General features: G+C 43.0%; 1 protein-coding gene and 1 pseudogene across 1 annotated transcript; both read right to left on the bottom strand.

Annotated features, from left to right (window-relative positions):
- LOC119912602 overlaps positions 1–6,136 on the bottom strand; it is a 29,047-nt pseudogene extending 22,911 nt beyond the window's left edge.
- Positions 6,137–9,366: 3,230 nt separating this feature from the next.
- On the bottom strand, positions 9,367–19,295 carry LOC119912646 (cyclic nucleotide-gated channel rod photoreceptor subunit alpha-like). The gene is made up of 14 exons (XM_038731930.1): positions 19,183–19,295; positions 18,333–18,398; positions 18,063–18,134; positions 16,966–17,097; positions 16,680–16,784; positions 14,839–14,945; positions 14,564–14,738; positions 13,937–14,073; positions 13,671–13,843; positions 12,744–12,869; positions 12,341–12,493; positions 12,020–12,251; positions 10,066–10,241; positions 9,367–9,975 (listed from the first exon to the last, which is right to left on the bottom strand). Exons 1-14 carry the CDS (start codon positions 19,290–19,292, stop codon positions 9,721–9,723), a joined length of 2,019 nt encoding a protein of 672 aa, XP_038587858.1. The 5' UTR covers positions 19,293–19,295; the 3' UTR covers positions 9,367–9,720.
- Between the last annotated feature and the right edge of the window lie 351 nt (positions 19,296–19,646).

The following is a 19,646-nucleotide window of genomic DNA, read 5'->3' as shown; positions in this document are numbered from 1 at the left end:
ATGCACGGGGCAACTTTATGAGCAGTCTTGCTAGTGGCAAGATCAACTATCAGCGGGTGGCAAAGTGGTGGGGGAAGGGGATTACGGTAGTAATCTTTACTCATTACTAAGGATGGGGATCAACCGGATCCAAATTTCTCAAAAAACCCGAAAATCCATAAGGTTCGAGCTTATTGATACTGCTATCGAGACTTGCGGGTCCTATGATGTAACGTTAAATTTCGAGCGTCAAATCTAATTTAATTTGAAACGCAATGGATAAGAAAATCATCAGGTTGCAGTCTCTGCTGCTCTCTGTGTGGAGGAGCGCGCACACACACACACCACACACACACACAGCGGCAGCTGAGTGACAGGCTGCACCGTCGCGGGGAATCTACTGTAACGTTAGTTATGACAGCTGCGCTCGTTACTGTAAGTACATGCGATAAAACTTCGCAAGAAAAAAAGACAATATCAACACACGGTCTGTAAGGTAACGTTAAACATGTAGAAATGGTAATTAAATCATCTCTGTCTTCAGCATATCATCCTGTTTTATATAACCACAGCTAACGCTAGCTTGGCATTAGCCAAATGTTAAAAACAAGCTAAATAGAAAGCTGTCTGTCTGAAGCACAGACTGGTCTGTAGTCTTAAAAACTCAACTGCTGGCTGAGACAAACCAGCCGCACCTCCTTCTACCTGGTAACATTACCTGCAGCCAGCGAAAAGAGGAGGAGGGACTGATACAGACTGATGTTATTATTTCTAAACATCACTCACTACTTGTGATGTCAGATAAAGTTATTGAGTTACTTTGCTGTTGTAAACATTAATGCTCTAAAAACAACATTTAGCTGTATTTAAAATATTAAATAAAAACAACTAGGCAGTTAATATGCACACTTTAACATATGTTTATTATCGCAAGTGATATGTCATCTCAATATATAACGTTATCGCACACTGAATATTTTCCACATACCGTGCAGGCCAACCTCATGCCTGGTTTACTAAATAACCATCACTAAAAATAGTAAAGTATCGATAGTGGTATCGATAAAGAATCAGATCGTTAAACAGTCTCAATAAGGGTATCAATATCAATAAAAATTAACGATCCCCATCCCTACTCATTACCACTGACAGCAACGTTGCCCAGTACGATTGCTCTAAAGTTGCTGTGATCATCAGCTTAACAGTCCAGCAGAGAGCAGTATTACAGTATAAAAGTGCAGTACTGAAGTATTATGTGTGTAGTAGTACCAGCTGACAGTCATAACAGTCCAGCAGAACAGTTTACTGTATAAAAGCGCAGTATTATGAGTGAGTAGTGCCTGCTGACATTGTGAAGCCTAACAGTCCAGCAGAGCAGTATCACAGTGTAACAGTACATTATTACTGTATTTTGAGTGCAGTAGTACCTGCTGACAGTTCCACCGAGGGCTGGCGCAGGGTCTCTCTGCTTTCTCTCGTCCACACACACATTTCTGCACGCTGACTCTTGGACAGGGGGAGCACTCTGACAGACAGACAGGAGTTACAGGCGGCCATGTTGGCGGTCCTTAGCAGCTGATAACTTCATCAATAACACGGCGGCCCGCAATCACAAGGGTCGTTCCTTTTGTAAAAAACTGAAGTGAACCTAGTGAGATCAGTCCACTGAGGGCAGAAGTAGTGAGTCGACAAACAGTTTGTCAATCTCTAATTTCCCTTTCATGTTCTGGAATTTCCCCATTTAAATTATTTATTACTTAAAGTATTTATAATAAAGGGCTTGGCCACTTTAAATGTGGCAGATGGGTTCCACACAGGTCTGCAGCAACCAGGCTTCATTCAGCTCACCTCAGCTCCAACTCTTTGAGTCAGGCACTGCCAAGATGGCGACACAGTGAGCTTCACATTACAGAAACCTAAGGGTGACATCATGGCAACTATGTCCATGTTTTATACAGCCTGTGTTTGACACTTATCATAATCATTTTGTAGCATCACTGTTACGACACAGTAATTTTCACATCTATAAAATGTGATGCATTGCATTGTGGGATTGGTAGGGTTGAGTAGAGACATTTAGTTTTTCTGTTCCAGTATTGGACTGGAACATATATGGAGGATAAATTTCAGACACTCAAACTACAGAACTTAAAAATACAGTGCACATCATAGTGAACAGTGTCTGTCACTGTTCAGAAACAGAACTTGTGGCTGTGTCTGGATCTGTGTGTGTACCTGTGTGACAGGGCTGCGTACAGGTGTGCTGTTTACAGGTAACAACTTGCTGCACTGCTTCTGACACGACCAGGCCTGGAGAGACAACACACACACACAGTTAGCCCTGCAGTCTTCACTCGTTTATCATTTCAAGCCGCCAATCATCTCTCGCCGCTTCTGATTGGATCATTTTCATCAGTCAAATCCAGTCCAGTGAAACACGTCAATAACAAAGTTTAAAGCTTTAAACTTTTGATCTTTTCTACTTTTTATGCGTACCTTGTTGCTACAGCGACGGGGGAGGGGCTTAGCTTTGCCACACATACAGGAAACTGCCACCATCTTTGGACACGGAGGGCACGGACCTGAAAATACACGTGTTTATTGATGGTAATGAATCCGTTAATTACTCTGACAGGATATTAACAAGGCAATAAACAAGGTTGTGTGTGGTTACCCGGGTGACAGAGCAGCAGACAGGTGTGTCCACATGTGGGTTTGAGCTCCTTCTGACAGACGGAGCCACAGGAATGAGGGGCCAACCAGGGGTCAGCTGGAGGATCCTGCAGCTTCCCACAGTAACACATGTACCTGAACACAGCACACACACAGAAAAAGGTAAACGTAAAGAAATTTGCAGCAGCTTAGGACTTCAACAAAAAACTAATCTAATCAGATGATTATTTTCCCCAATAATTAACTCAGACTCTTTGCTTAAAAAACATTACTAATAAAATAACAATTCCCTTGAGCACAAGAATTACAATGTCACCATTTTGACATTAAAGTTTGTCTGAACTGAGCTTTGATTCAGTTTCAAAGTTGTTTCCCTGAAAAGACTTATTTTGAAAGAAACCAGCTCCACTGCTTTAAGTCTTTATAGAAACTTTAGTCTGACTTCTTAACGTTTCGTACTGTCTGGAGTGTGGAGCCCTCTGCTGGACTGCAACAGACTGTATTCATGTATGTTTAATCTTCAGGTTTCTGGGGACATTTTCATACATTTCATCATGTGAATCGTCGTCCGTTTTAAATTTGACTAACTGAAATGAACAGTCACCGATCACAGCTGTTGTCCTCAGATGTGGGAGGAAGTCTACAGATTAATTTACAACAGGAAAAGGACGCTGTTCTCCCACAGCAGAGCTTCTGAACATGTCACAGCCAAAACTGTACGCACGCAGGCCAACGCCTGAGATTAACACACAGTGCTCAGACAACACAGCAGAGGTTGCTCTCTGATATCTGTAAAACATCCATACGCTCATGCCTGATGAGCAGCAACATCTGGATGATGATTTACTTACTCTCTCAGCCTTTGTGTTAGTGCCTTTGATTTGTCCATCTCACAGTCTGTATGGGTCCAGTTGGGCCAGCCCATAACAACATTTCTTAAAAATAGACCTGGCCTTTGTTGCGGACATCCACAGGTGTTGTTAGAGGTTGTACAGTGTGAATGCAGCCTGGACGTGCTCTAAAGTCCATAAAACTTCATACAGTGAATTTATAATACGTACCTGTTGGGCGTGGCACTCGGAGGATATTCTGCTCGACACTTTGGACTGCGGACAGAAAATTAGGAAAGATTAGAGATGTAACTGATGATTCTTATAACTGATTCATCTGTGATTCATCATGCTTTAATCATTTGGCTGTAAAACATCACAACAGTTAAAATGTCTGATGTCTTGTTTGGTCCAACCAACGGCCCAAATATTCAATAATGACAAGACAAGCTGATTGTACATCTGAAAGGATCATGTTTGAATCTTTGACTTTATAAAATGACTCAAACTATGAATCTACCATCAGAAATGTTAAAGATTAATTTTCTCTGGGCAAATCTAAAGCTACAAGGACAAACACAAAAAGATTTTTTGTTTGACAGACAGGAAGAAGCAGAAACCTGACGACTGAGTAAATCCACCAGACAACACACCGACGCACTGCTCACTAACCACAGGAGCTCTGCAGGTAGAAGACCCACCAAATCCAAAGAAAACGTGTTCTTGTACCAAACAAACATGCACGTCATAAAACACAGAGTCTGGTGGCATCCTGGATGGAGGTGTTAAGGACTGAGGAGCCCACAGAGGGAAGTGGAGCTGACTGAACTTCAGGTAAAGCCGTTTGTGTACAGGTACAGGTCTCCCTGAGTGGATGTGAAAACTTCAGACACTTTACACGTCACATGATGTTTTCTGCTGGGTCCTAATGTCCACCATTAAATTATATAAGATATCTTTAAAAAAAACGGTGCCTAATGTCTTCATCTTAGATCATCTCCTGAGGTTTAGACACTCAAACAAACTTACAACAAAGGACAAGAAAGAAAACCTAAAAACAAAAGAGGCGTCAGGTGTGTTGTCCTCACCAGGGCCAGGGATGCTGCTTCTGACCGAAGTCTTCATCAGTGACAGAGGAGACGAGGAAGGCAGAGTCTCTGGCCCATTTCTGAATACAGGCAGGTGGAAGAGAGAGAAACAGCTGGAGCAGCTCCACACCTGGGGAGAGAGAGAGAGGTTAGCTTTGACTGTCCTCAGACTGCAGCATGTTGAAACTGAAGGAGCTGCAGGCGTCTACAGAACAGATCCAACACTCTGCGGTCCGGCTCTTTCTACAGGGTTTCTGGAAAGTTCACCAAATTAATTCAAGAACTTTTAATATCACATGGGATGAAACTTAACACCCGTTCATGGTCATAACGGTCGAACCAGTAAGGGCCACTATTGAGCAGGTATCACGTCTTTGTCAGTACTCCCTGGCTGTGTTTAAAATAAATCCCAGTAATATACTGAATCAGTGTGATCCGGACATTAAAGGTTCATTTACTTAATGTTTGGCTAAAAGCTTGACTCGTCCATTCGGAGCTACAGATCTTCCTGCTGCTGCTGCAGTAATGACAGTGTTTGACTGAAAGGAAGCAACAAAAAAAACTGAACAGAAAATGATTTGCCAAATATTTTAATAATGAAAATCTGTGCGTGCGTTCCTCACCGCCTGGGTCCTCTTGACGGAGGCGATGCAGATCAGACAGGTGAGAGCTCCAGACTGAAACAGGTCACTGACGTACTGACCGGTTCTGAGCAGACCTGTGGCGTCACCACCTGCAGACAGACAGATATTACAGGAACCGTTTGACCCTCTTCTTCTCCACTCTGAACGTTAAGCTAAAGCCCCTGCTTAGCTTAGCTTAGCATAAAGACTGGAAACAGGGGGAAGCAGCTAGCCCAGCTCGGTCCAAAGGAAATAAATTCCACACAGCAGTACAGGTAAAGCTTGACGAGCTGTGGTTTTTATGTGTCGGACTGTAAAACAAAAAATTCAGCAACGACAAAAACTGGAGGAACTATTAACTTAACTATTAAAAGGGTTGTGTCTAAGTAACCTGCTGTTGCTATAGTAACACCTGGCTCACCTGTCTGGTCGGTGTAGGTGGTGAAGGTCGATGAGAGGATCTTCCCTCTCTTTCCATCATTATGGTCAACAGCTCCATCATCGTCGTCGTCTTCATCAGAGGAGGAGCAGCTGATACGGCTCTCCACCAATCGCTGAGCAGCAGCCTGGTTGGACTTCCTGATCTCCTCAAACTTGGACTGGACCGACACGCCTGGCGGCCACACACAGAGAGGAAGATCAGATAAAAACTGCCGTCAGTTGTGGCCGTTTCCTGTTCAGAGGATTTCATCACGCCAGCTCATATTCTGTAAGAAACACGCCAGGACAGCGTTAACGAGTCCGTCCTCACCGCGCTGAGGTTCAGGCGCCGTGGCGGACTTTGTCCGCCCTCCTCGTCCTGCCCCCCACGCTCCTGCTGCAGCGGCCCCCGGCTTCTCTCTCTCCTTCTGCAGGGGTCGTGACCTTTCACCCGGAGCCTCCTGGCCCCGGCCACGCCCCTGCCCTGCTGCCGCCAGGCTGGCTCCATGGCAACCGCCTCCGAAACGCTACAGATGGGGAATATGACGGAGACGGGTGTTGAACGTACTTCACTTTTACAATTAATCCGTATTTAAACAGTTAGGTTCTTTGTTCAGCAGTCATGTAAATTTGATTCTACTTTGATTTTACATTAATTCATTATTTACTTTTACAATAACAAGTTACTTACTGTATTTGAGTGTTTAGAGTGTAAATATATTATTCACTCATCTACGTAGAGAGATAACTGACACTACAGCACTTTCATTATATTTGTGCCTCTTTCTTTTCATTCCTCTGTGCTGCTGTGCCAACCTGGATGTCCACTACAGGCCCCGTCCACACTGCTGCCTTTTGGTTTTAAAACAGACCTTTTGCTCTGTTTGCACCTCCCGTCCACACTAAAACAGCTAAAGCGAAGACCTAAAACGGAGAAAAACGCTAAAACGCTGCCGGACTTTAGAAACCACGACGCAGCCGCTCACGCTCAGCTCTCTGATTGGGTCTCATAAGTCGTAAGCCGAAACTGGTGACAGAGTTTCTGACTTGGTATTTTTTTTATAGAAATATCTTGTACCTTGCTATGTATGTCAACGTATTTACTTTGCGATGGCTCCCAGCATGTTCTCCACGGCCATAGTCGCTTTTACCTCCCATGTTTCATTCAGTCAACAGTCCCAGCTCGTTAACGGTCCATGCAATATAAAATCTGGACTGATTCTTCGTCTGTAGTACTTTATTCTTTCGCCAAATCATCTGGAACTTTGGAATAGACCATGTCTTATGTTTACACCAGCACGCGCATGTGAACGGCCACTAGATGAGCGTTTTCGGTCGTTTTAAAATAGATGCAGATCAAGTCTGATATGCAGCTAAGACGATGGTGTGGACAGAGATCATATTCGTTTTTAAACTAAAACGAAGTGGCGTAGACGGTCCAGCTGTTTGATTTGGGTTGTAATGAAAGTTTAATTCTTCTTGCAGAAATGTCTCCCAACTTGTTTAGTTTGTGTCAGCACACCGTGTAACATTTTGTCGTTGTGTGAAGGCTGCAGGAAGGTAGTTGTCCGTTTTCCCCTAAAAGAAAAACTTAATAAAAGCCCATTAATGTTTCTGTGTTATAGAATAATCCCCTCCTCGTTATATCAGACCATATGTAAGTACCTCTATTAAAGATTGTAGCACAGCAGCAGTAAATGAGCAGATTTTTGACTGGAGTCTGGTGACAGGAGATAGCACACAGAGTCCTTAAACAGACCTTTGTCCGGCTGTTTGTCCAGCTAACATGTTGTTGTAGCAGCTACAAGACACACCAGTAACCCACAGTGACCCGCTGCCTCACTATTTAACCAATAATGTACTAGTGAACTAGTGAACTGAGCGACATCGACCGAGCTGGTCAACGTCAACGGCTCAGTTCAAACTGTTAGCTTAGCCGTAGCTAACCGGCTAGCTGTCAATAAAACTAGCTGTAAAAACAGGCGGAAACAAACGTCACACGCATCAAACAGCCGTTATTAAAATATAAACATTAAGCTGAGCTGCTGTAGCTAAATGTTACAGATTAAATAACCAAGAGAAAAGTAAATTAAGCAGCATCGCGTAAAACACACCTCAGCACTCTACAGCAGCAGCGGAGCCCGTTGCGTTGTCATGCGCAGAGCAACCCGGTGCATGCCGGCACTTGTAGTCCTGTAAACCTATGCTGCTTGCACAGCCTGGAGGTTTCAACGAGAAGAGAACTACAAATCCCAGCGCGCACAGAGACACGCAGGCGGTGCGACGTGTCAACGACAAAAAGCTGGACGTTTCATTCATGAAGGAAGAAAAAAATCCTGACGTTTGTTTGGATAATAAAATGCAGCGCTTAATTAATTAAATGTAATAAAGTAGTCATTTAAATATACTCACACAAGTATTCAAATAAATAAAATAGATTTTTGAAAATGAAGACAAAAAATTTGTAGAAGTCTGTAGGTAATAAAAGTACTTTAGAAGTAGCAGCTGTAGTGGTAATAGTGCATATTCACTAGGTAGGTAGATAGTTTCAGTACAGCTGTGTGAAAATAAGAAAGGCAGATCCGACTTTCCTTATAAAATATCTTTATTTCAGTGCAGTGCTTCCAGAGTTAGTTTGGTTCATGTTTTTGCTAAGTAGCTTTAACAACTTTTTACACAAAGCAGTGATGTGACTGGCCGGCCAAGCCCTCAGAGAAAATAAACATATACAGGAAAGGCAAAATCTTCTTTATAGAAAAACAAAAAAACTAGGGATGTACATGCAGGCTGCGGTCATATCTGCTGACCTTTGACCTCTGATGGTTTTAAAGCAGGTGATCTAGGAAGTGAAGCTTGTTCTACAGCCAATCCCAGCAGAGTCTGTCTGGATAAAAGTCAGTGAAATGAAAATGAAATAAATTCAATTTTATTTTAAATATTGCAAAGACACGACACATCAGATTCAGATTAAGTTAAACTAAGTGGAGGTTCTCAGATTAGCTGTTTGTTTAAAGGTTCAGTGTGTAATATCTCTGAGGATTAATTGACAGAAATGCAATATAAGATCCATAGCTATGTTTTCAGTGGTGTATAAAGACCTTACATAATGGACCATTATGTTTTCATTACCTTAGAATGAGACATTTCTATCTACATACATCATGTTTCTACAGTAGCATGAACAGGACAAACGGACCTACAGAGAATATAAATATATACAAAGAAGAATTAGAAGTACTAGTTGTAATAGTAGTCGTCTGGTTTATTAGAAGCAAGACAAGAAGAGAAATTTGGACAAATGGAGGACAAGAGCGGACAGAGCTGTGTCTGCCACTGTAGCTTCTGCTCGCTTGCAAACAGAAGTGTGAGCGGTGGCTGAACAGCTGTTTGCAATTTGCAACCCTCACCACTAAAATGTACACACTGAATCTTTAAATATGTTTTTATAACGCTGACAGACTCATAAACATGCCAGACTGTTTCTGGGATGTAGAAACGATCTTGAGGAACAGATGTGGCGCTTATTATTTAATATATATTACATTACAGTTACAAAGTTTAGAAATAGAAGAAATATTTGCTACAAACGTAAGAAACACTTTCTGTCTCTCCCTCACTTGTCCTGAAGCTCGGTCGTCCTCTTGTGCTCCGCTGACGCAGCAGTTCCTTTACGTACAGGCAGTCAACTGATCTAGAGTCAGTCCACTTTGACTTCAGTTTGTTTCCAGTGTAAACACAACTGTCAGCTTGTACGTTTACAACATTTTAATGAATTTGGAGGAAAATCGTGACTCTTCCAGGAAGTGTTGCTCATAAAGCAGAATTACATGTTGTGCACAATGATTATTCAGATCAATTAACTACTGTGATAATATATAATCAGAGTGCCGTGAACTACATTAAGTGAACTGATGTAACATAAAGTGAACAGCAACCTTGAGTGAACTTAAAGGGATGTAAGATTAATCTAACTTTGAGGAACAGAAATGTGTCTCTGAGTTTTGTAAATATTTGAGTTTCATCCAATATAATGTCAGAACATGTTCCCCACCCTTCTGGCTAACCCAGTGTCTAAAATCAAACATCCCAGTGCTGCTCCTCTTCACCCTACTTCTTCTCTTCTTCTTCTTTAGTTGTCTGTGGCTCAGGTGTAGACGGGGGCGGAGCATCTCCCGGCTGGTCGGCCCGTGGCGGTGGTACCAGCTTCCTCTCCAGCCTGGTGACTCGGTGTTTGAGTTTGCTGTGAGTGGCTTCGTGCTCGGCCAGCAGGCGGGCGTAACGCGTCTGCAGGACGTCCAGCGTGCTCGTCATCTTCTCCACCTTCTCCTCGATCTCTTTGGGATCGGGGCCCTGCGCTGCCACCTAAAGGACGACACCGGTTATGACGTTACTTTAGCAGATCAGCCTGTTTGTTGTTCGGTTTGGTTACTGTATCAGATCACATGACTGTACCTCCAGGTCCAGCAGTCCATCCTTCATCAGAATCTGCCTTCCCTTCTCCTCCAACAGAGCTTTAGCATCAGGATACTCTGTTAGCGCCTCCATCAGGTCGTCTTTGGAAAGACAGAAGAGGTCGGAGTAACCGATGCTCCTGATGTTGGCTGTCCTCCTGTTTCCTGCCTTACTGCCTGTTAAAGAACAAGATAGACTGTTAGAAAACAATAACAACCTGAGCCTTGCTCTGTTCCGGACTGTGAGCTGCCCTTTATCAGAGATGTTGAAGTTAACATGTGTGTGAATTTGTGGTGAGATTTCTGCCTGATCAGTGGGTTTCGGTTTCACATGCAGCATGCAGTCCCTAAATGTGTCCGTCATACGGTCTAAAGGGGATAGCCTGTTTAACAGCGGATCAATAGTGTAATGCACAGCAGAGTAGGCTATAGAGCAGGTAGAGATAAAAATATTATGAATTCTCATTAAATTATGACGTTGGTCCTATAATATTTTTTGATATGTGGGAGAGATTCTGAATGCGCAGAAATCCTGCTGAAACACAGGAGCTATTAAAGTCCAGGAGTTTCTAACTGAATTAAATATAATTAATTTATCATAGAGGTGAAAAGGTGCCACATGCACATTTAAAGAGGTTACTTCCCCAAACAGAGACTGAAAAGAGGAGAGAGGACTAAGCATGTGTGCTGACTCAGCAGGGGTTTTACTAAATTAGAAAAGTTAATCTACAGGAGAAACACATTTAAAGCATTAGCTACAGAATGCCTGAGAGCCTTACAGCATTATAGTCTAATATTTCTTTATATTTTGAATTGTCACCTGCTGCCTGAATATTGTGTTTCCCTTTAAGACATTTCTGCACACCATAAAGGCAGGAAATTAAGTCTTTAATGCTTAATCCTCTTCATCTTTCCCCACCACCTTTGAATCTAAACCAGTGCTCTTGCATTTCAGGAAAATTACCCCATAAATTTACTACAATGCAAGAAAATAGTATCTGTGCCGACACACAGTTTATGGGAGGACACATTCCCAATTTAGGCCATGATGTGGAGGCTGATCACACTTCTTCATTACTGACCATGATTATTGAATTGACAGGTCATCTATAATAATAAAATTGTGAGTTTGGCTTCTGAACTGGGGCGGCTGTGGCTCAGGGGTAGATTAACGGGTTGGTCGTTAATCGAAAGGTCAGCGGTTCAATCCCTGCCTCCCCCAGGCTGCATGTCGAAGTGTCCCTGGGCAAGATACTGAACCCTGAATTGCCCCTGGCGGCTGTTCCGCCAGTGTATGAATGTGTGTGAATGCAGATGTAATGTAAAAGAGCTTTGATTACAAATACAGAGCATGAACTTTTTTAACAATTCCTGAGAGTGATGACCCCAACAACTGTGGTGGACTTTTTAGGACTGGGTGCACCAAATTTCAAATCTCACCTAGGGCTGGCCCTGGGTCTCAGGATTCCAAAAGTGGCGGTAAAACGGCAAGATGTACATCCAAAACAAATGCAAAGCTCTGACATATTGCCACCTTAAACCAATGGCTCTAAAACTGAGTGGCGGGCCCCCCTGGGGGCAGTTAGAGCCACTTAAGGGGGGTCGTGGATGTTGAGCACACCTAAAGATGCATAAATATGATATACTTTTTTGGCTTGTGAAGGGGGGCGTGAGGACCACTGTCTTAAACATCAGTTGATGCTAACATATTAGCAAACAGCCGTCTAGCTCCACATCCAGAGCAACACGATCATCCCTTTGGAGTGGACAAATCGAGGACCACACGTATAATCTCCTTTTAGATGGCGCTCTTGATCGAAGGGGCTGCGGAGAGGTTTGGAGGAAACTTTTGGGACATGACTCATCAAAATCTTGTCAGAGTACAAAGTCCCACTTTTCTGAGCATGTTTTGTAAATGTCTTAATGTCTTAACGCAATAACCGACGTCAGTTTACCTTTAATAGCCAGGATGCTGATCTCGCCAAAGTAGCTTCCGTCACTCAGGACGACAAACTGCGTGATACCGTCGTCAGCAACAACAGCGAGTTTTCCCTCCTTGATGATGTACATCTCTCTGCCAATGTCGCCTTTCTTACAGATGTAATCTCCTGGACTGTAGACTTGAGGTTGCAGCTTCAGCACCAGCTCCACCAACAGACCGGCCTCGCAGTCCGCAAAGATACGAACCTGCACGCCGACACAAAACAGAAACCCTGCTGTTTTTTCTGTCACTTCAATCGATTTTTAATGAGGAGTGTTGTTAGGTGTGTGCAGACCTTCTTGAGGGTGTCCAGGTGGACGTTGATGGCGATCTCGGCTCTCAGTTTGTCAGGCAGGTACTTCAACACCTCCCTCTCATCCACTGCTTTCTTATTGGTCCACAGGAAGTCAAACCACTTGATCACTCGCTTCTCCAGGTCCTTAGTTACCTGGAGGGGGGGCACAGAGGTGGAGCAGGGGTTAAAGGTCAAACCTGTGGCGATGTGAGAAGATGTTCGTATGCAGGAGAACAGATGTAGCTTGCTTTGGATAAAAGCTTCTGCCAAATGAAGTTAATCAAATGAATGCAATTAAAAAGTGTGATGTTCATCCCTGCGAGATTTTATTTTAATGACTTTTCTTAAAACAATTTTGTGCACCACGTGCACTGAAACATAACCTCCTCACTAAGTATGTCACCTTTCGGAAGCTCATGTACTGTTTGATGGCGTCGATGCGAGCCTGGAAGTCGGCTCTGGCAGCGTTCATGTTGGTGATCATCGAACCAACGTTACCGACGATGGTGGCAAAGATCAACACGCCCACCTGAAGGAGAACAGAACAGAAATATTATCATATACTTTTTAGTGTGGTACATCTGCTGTGTATGCAACTGTATGAAAAATGCCAAAGCAGTTTATACAACAAACAAAGGTGAGGACAATATTAATCTCCTTTAATGATGAACAAGTGTTTTAAGGTGGAGCAGCAGGAGAATAAAGAACTGACATGATGGTTGACAGTGCTCAAGACACAGACATGCTTATTTCAGATATAAGCATAAAATTAAAATACAATAAAATAAAGAGTAAACTAAAGAGTACTTGAGTAAAATATTTAGGTGCATTCCACATCTGTTTAGAAGTGACACCGCTGTCTAAACAAATTCACAAGTATTCTGACCTGCTACAATGTACAAACATCAAAACCTCATCTACTTTTGCAAGTGGACCAATATTTGTAGAAATGTTGTAATACAAATTTAATGAACATTGTGGAATTGAAATATTTCATGTCAGATTAAAGCTGCAAAAGTAGAGCTGGAAATTGAACCTCAGGACCTTTTAAGAACCAAATGTGTTTGTAGGCCCGTGTTTGAAAGCTGTTAAACATCTGGTCAGATTCTTAGCCTCGTAGACGTGGCTTTCCTGCTTTAGTGATTTTGGACTGTAGGTTTTTGTGTGGCTGCTGATCCACTTGGTAATTTAGCATGTTTTATTAAATAAGTATTACTAATAACCATTTAGAAAATGTTTTATTATGCTATGAATACAGAAAGTCTTTGCATCGGTACCAATAAAACGGCACCAATAAAACCAAATAAACTATTCTTTAAGCCACACCCACCAGGAAGTCAGTGACGACAAAGAAGTACTCGGAGTTCTCGACAGGGGGCGGAGTTTCTCCAATGGTGGTGAGCGTCAGCGTGGACCAGTACATACTGTAGGCGTACTTCCTCACCAGACGACCAAACTCTGGATCTGCCGGGTCAGGGTACACAAACCTGTCGGAACCGAAACCTGGAGCAAAGGGACAACACAAGGTGTCAGAGGCTTTTATACAGTAACCAGCGATGAAACAACCGGAGTCAGGATTCAAACCAGCAACCTCACCGATGGCCTTGGAGAAGGAGTAGTAGAGGCAGGCGTTCCAGTGGATGATGATGACGATGTACATGACGAGGTTGGAGATACGGAGAGCGTTGGGGTAGTTAGTCCTGGTCTCCGTCCTCTGGAAGAACTCCAGCATCCTGAAACAAACAAAAAGATCTTGTTGTGCTTAGGACACGTTGTTTTATTATTATTTGGTTTCTGGGTGATTGTGTTGTTGTCCTGCGCCTTCTGTCTGTTTATGTTATTTTATTTAATGCCAGTACAGGAGCGCTTTGTGTGGTATGATAAAAAAACATATCAAGCTCAGCAATTTGTCTGCATTTTTGTTCAAGTATGTGTAGAATTTTAAATGACTGTAGCATGTTAAAATATTAGTATTTAGTCATGTTAGCAGAGCGGCTCTATGTCGGTCCACCACTTTAGTACCGACTGAAAAATCTAAACTCTTGGTTGGATTGTGTTGAAATGCTTTTACTGTAGGAATTCATTTTAACTAATTTTACATTTTAGTATTTCCCTTTTACTTAAATAAATTATCTGAGTACTCCTTTGGTCACTGATGTACCAAATGAGTGGGCACAAATGATTTGATAAAGCACTTAATGTTTTATGTGTGTGTATTTGTACCTGTTGAACCTGAAGAGCTTGTTGAGGCGGATCTCGGGGTAGGTGATGCCAATTACGAGGTACATCACGTCGGTGGGAATCATGGAGATCAGGTCCAGTTTGAACTGGAAGCTTTTAATGTAGCGCTCGCGCAGTTTCTGCTCATCCTTCACCAGTAGACCCTGCTCCAGGTAACCTGCACACACACACTTGTGGTAATTTATCCATGTATGTCAATACTAATGCATCAGTACGTCAAACAATCTGTTGGTGTGTTTGTGTGTGTGCCTTCGGACCGGTCCTTGTTCTGAAGATCATGTCAGCGATGTAGGTGAGGTCAGAGATAAAGTCCAGGATGAACCACCAGACAAGATAGTCCGTCTGTAGCTCCTCAAAACATGCCCTGAAACACACAAAACACACATGTATTACTTATAAAGTAACCTAATACTATCTGACAAAATGAGGACCAAAACTTGGGATTGCTGGAACAAAAAACTAGGGAGCTCATTCCCACTGGGGATAAAAACCTAGGAGGACCCAAACCGGGTTTCTGCAGACATTCCTAGGAATCAAACCCGGTAACAAACTGATATTATTGGGACTCAAAACTGGTAGCTCATTGACGTTGTTTGGACAAACTGGAAGCTCACTGACATTGTAGGAACAAACTGGTAGCCCACTGACCTTATTTGGACAAACTGGAAGCTCACTGACATTGTAGGGACAAACTGGTAGCCCACTGACCTTATTTGGACAAACTGGAAGCTCACTGACATTGTAGGGACAAACTGGTAGGTCACCGATCTGGTTTGGACAAACTGGAAGCTCGCTGACATTGTAGGGACAAACTGGTAGCTCACCGATCTGGTTTGGACAAACTGGAAGTTCACTGACATTGTAGGGACAAACTGGAAGCTCACTGACCTTATTTGGGCAAACTGGAAGCTCACTGACATAGTAGGGACAAACTGGAAGCTCACTGACATTGTAGGGACAAATTGGAAGCTCACTGACATTGTAGGGACAAACTGGAAGCTCACTGACCTTATTTGGGCAAACTGGAAGCTCACTGACATTGTAGGGACAAACTGGAAGCTCACTGACATTGTAGGGACAAATTGGAAGCTCACTGACATTGTAGGGACAAACTGGACACTCACAGATCTGGGTTTGGACAAACTGGAAGCTCACTGACCTTTCAGAGACAAACTGGAAGCTCGCTGACATTGTAGGGACAAGCTGGTAGCACACTGACCTTTTTTGGGCAAACTGGAAGCTCACTGACAGTGTAGGGACAAACTGGAAGAGCTCACTGACATTGTAGGGACAAACTGGAAGCTCACTTACATTGTAGGGACAAACTGGTAGCTCACTGACCTTATTTGGACAAACTGGAAGCACACTGACATTGTAGGGACAAATTGGAAGCTCACTGACATTGTAGGGACAAACTGGAAGCTCACTTACATTGTAAGGACAAACTGGTAGCTCACTGACCTTATTTGGACAAACTGGAAGCCCACTGAACTTGTTTGGGCAAACTGGTAGCTCGCTGACATTGTAGGGACAAACTGGTAGCTCACCGATCTGGTTTGGACAAACTGGAAGCTCACTGACATTGTAGGGACAAACTGGAAGCTCACAGATCTGGTTTGGACAAACTGGAAGCTCACTGACCTTTCAGGGACAAACTGGAAGCTCACCGACCTTTCAGGGACAAACTGGAAGCTTGCTGACATTGTAGGGACAAGCTGGTAGCTCGCTGACCTTGTTTGGACAAACTGGTAGCTCACTGACATTGTAGGGACAAACGGGTAGCCCACTGACCTTGTTTGGACAAACTGGAAGTTCACTGACAGTGTAGGGGCAAACTGGTATCACACTGACATTTTAGGGACAACTGTCAGCTCAATGACATTGTAGAGACAAACTGGAAGCTCACTGACATTGTAGGGACAAACTGGAAGCTCACTGACATTGTTTGGACCATTGTTTGGACCACTAGAAGGTCTGTCACCACAGCTTTAACTTATGGTAAAGGTTGGGGTACAGTTAGGTTTTGGTAAAAGTTAGGTTAAGTTGTTGGAAACTGAATGTAGTCAATGGAAAAGATTATTGTGTATGTGTGTGTTACCTGGCTATGATCAGGGTCCAGTTGTACATGACGGGGATGGTGATAATAAACAGCCAGTAGTAGTAGGTGTTACCTGCCGGATCAACCACTTCGATCTCCTTAGGACTAGGCACATACACAATAATGAATTATGACTTTTATTTGCTACATGAATGATTGTGTGGATTGTGGAAGTCTATCCATACAGTCTCAATACTAAGTAATTCATTACAGTAAACTGCAGCCACATTGATTTATGAAAACAAAGCCTCCAATATCTAACTGGATCCCAATAAACCAAACCTACGCCTCCTCTTTAGCCTTCTTCTCTTTCTCCTTTTCCTTCTCTTTCTCTTTTTCCTTCTCTTTCTCCTTTTCCTTCTCTTCTTTCTCCTTCTGTTTTTTCTCCTTCCTCTCCTTCTTTTCCTGCTTCTCCTTCCTGGGAGGAAAAAAAGGAAAGACAGATAAAGGAAAGTGATTTAAATGTAATCAGTTAAAATTTCTGTTAAACAATGTTATTTCCCAGGAACAGAAAAGATACAAATACAACACATTACAACCACATTACAACGTAATTTATACGTATTTTATACACAATTCTCTGTTCCTCTCTAAAAATGATTTTGTGATTTGTCAAAAACATTTGTCAGGTGTGTTCACACCACCTTGTTTAGTCTGGTTGAACCGCATTCTGGGTATTGACCCCCTTGGTGTGGATAATTTGTGTTGGTGTGAACGCCAGACTCGAACTCTCAAGGGGTGGTCTTGGATCACTGTGTGAACACCATTCGACCCAAAGACAGGAAGTGGACTATTGTGCGTGTCATTTCATTGGTTAAAAAACTTTTTAGCATCCTGTTTTAGTGACCGGTGAACTATTAGCAAGTTTACTACCAAAACGTCAACTAGCAGGGGACAAACCTGAACTCATCATGAAGTGTGATGCCTCGTGAATATTTGGCCCGAAGAGAACGTTTCTCAGTTTCAAGAGAAGGTTTATTGATCACGCATATTTAATCACGCTTTTGATCACGCTTCATTAAATCAACATATTTAGTGATTAAATGAAGGAGAATGCATTCCAGTGAACAACAGCAGTGTTTTGTGAAATTTAAAAAACTGCATCAACAGTACATCAGAGTACTAGAGTATGTAAGTATTTAGTAGGGTTTGTTTATTCACCTGCTGACTGTATGACCAAAAGTCGAACGACATTTCCACCACACACAAATTTGGACAGTTTGAGCTTTGCCTTTGGGAACTCAAACCGGACCAGTTGGAAAATTTAAACAACTTATCATCCTCTCATTGATTTGATTCAGGAATCGGACCTTAGGTGCGAATCCGCCCTAAAAAGATCCACGTTCAATAGGTGGTGTTTTTTTGAAATAGGAAGGGACTCACTGTTTCTGCTCCTTTTTTTCTTTCTTCTCTTTCTTCTCTTTCTTCTTTTTCTTCTTTTCCTCCTTTTCCTCCCTGGAAGACAACAGGAAACACGTCACACAAACCTGTGTGTAATTGTTTGAGTTTCAGGATTCACCACTGTCATTTTCACTTCTCAGATACATCCTGAATACTACTTGTGTCTGTGTGATGCATCCGGAGCAACAGCTGTCAAATGACGTGGCCAATGTGTGTGTTGCACCTCAGTGGGCTTTCGTGTGTGTGTCTTACTCTTCTTCGTTGTTATTGCTGTTGTTGACGTTAAACAAAATTCCTGGTCCGGCTCTCTCAGCGGCTCTGAAACAAAGAAAACAATCAGACGGCAGGACAAGTTAACTGTTCACTGCAACTCTTTTAGTGGACCAACTCAAGGATGCTGGAACAACCTCAGTGACCTTTGCCACCTTCACGGAACAACAGAACTTTCTCAAGAATCACAAGAACTTCCTGATTAACCACATAACCTTGTCAATGACCCCTCAAACCTTCTCAAAGACTCTTGTAAAAGCTAATTAAATGGGCAACCATTGGTTTGTTCACAGTGTTCTTGGCCTGATGTTTTCCTGTTCAAGGACCCCTTGACCGTCTATCAGAATTTCTTCCAGAAGCCCCCGATATTTTGAAGTACCTACAATCCAGAGGACTGCCTGACAAAACCATTACATTTCCTCAAGGGAAAAATCACAGCTAGAACCTCCTCAAGGACCCATATAACTCCCCTTAGATTCTCTAAAAGAAACCCAGAATCCACAGAACCCCATAAACCTCTTAAACCTCCTCAAGGACGCCTGAAACCCCATGATGAACCCATCTAACCTTTTCAAGGACCCATATAACTTCCTTATGGAGCCATGTATCCGTTAAAGGACCCCTATAATCCACAGAACCACCCCATGAACCTCTTAAACTCCCTCAAGCATGCTTGAAACCTCACAATGAACCTCTAGAACCTCTGCAGGACCCACAGAACTTCCTTCAGGCTTCTTTAATTCTCCGGGCTGAATACAAAAGTCCCACAGGCTACTGAAATCATTTCCATTGCAAATTTTAGCCTGTGAGTCTTGTTTCCATGAGAACGCACCTGTGCCCCTGCAGGACTTCACCTGGCTGCTCCTCCATGTCTTGTAGGACGATGGTGGGCGGAGATAACCTGGTGATGGGGGGCGGGACTGATGGACCTACTTTGGCCATGGAGGTACTCGTTCCTCTGACTTTCTGCTGGCAGAGAGAGATTATTATAGGGATGGCAGGAGAGAGGTGACAGGAAATGAGGGCAAAGAGAAAACAACATGCAACAACAACATGCAACAAAGGTCTCAAGCTGGACGATTGAGGATGTTGGGATTTACGGTCAGCTCCTTTAGTCCTCAAGGCACCAGGACGCCGCAGCTTGCTCTTTGTTTTACAGGAGAGTTTCCTCACTTGGGGTGTTTGTTCAAACACTGTGAAGTTGTCTCTTAGCAGCAACACAGGACGTGGTGTGACGTGGTACCGGTAGTCTTAAGAGTTTTGTATGTTTGAAAAAGCTTGTTGCTACGACGTGAA

This window comes from Micropterus salmoides, unplaced genomic scaffold, assembly GCF_014851395.1.
Source record: "Micropterus salmoides isolate LMB-PRFRI ecotype aquatic unplaced genomic scaffold, ASM1485139v1 Ms_hic_scaffold_2, whole genome shotgun sequence".
In the NCBI taxonomy this organism is placed as follows: domain Eukaryota; kingdom Metazoa; phylum Chordata; class Actinopteri; order Centrarchiformes; family Centrarchidae; genus Micropterus; species Micropterus salmoides.
Note: the sequence above shows the minus strand (reverse complement) of the source record. Positions and strands in the feature narration are given on the sequence as shown.

Bases quoted from the DNA above. Each gene is read 5' to 3' on its own strand.
- LOC119912646 (XM_038731930.1), bottom strand. From the start codon at position 19,292: ATGGCCAAAGTAGGTCCATCAGTCCCGCCCCCCATCACCAGGTTATCT. The intron at 14,739-14,838 runs GTCCGAAGGCAC...GTGTGTGTGCAG, and splicing joins GATCTTCAGAACAAGGACCG to GTTACCTGGAGCAGGGTCTA. The intron at 12,870-13,670 runs GTGGGTGTGGCT...GTTCTCCTTCAG, and splicing joins TTGTCGTCACTGACTTCCTG to GTGGGCGTGTTGATCTTTGC.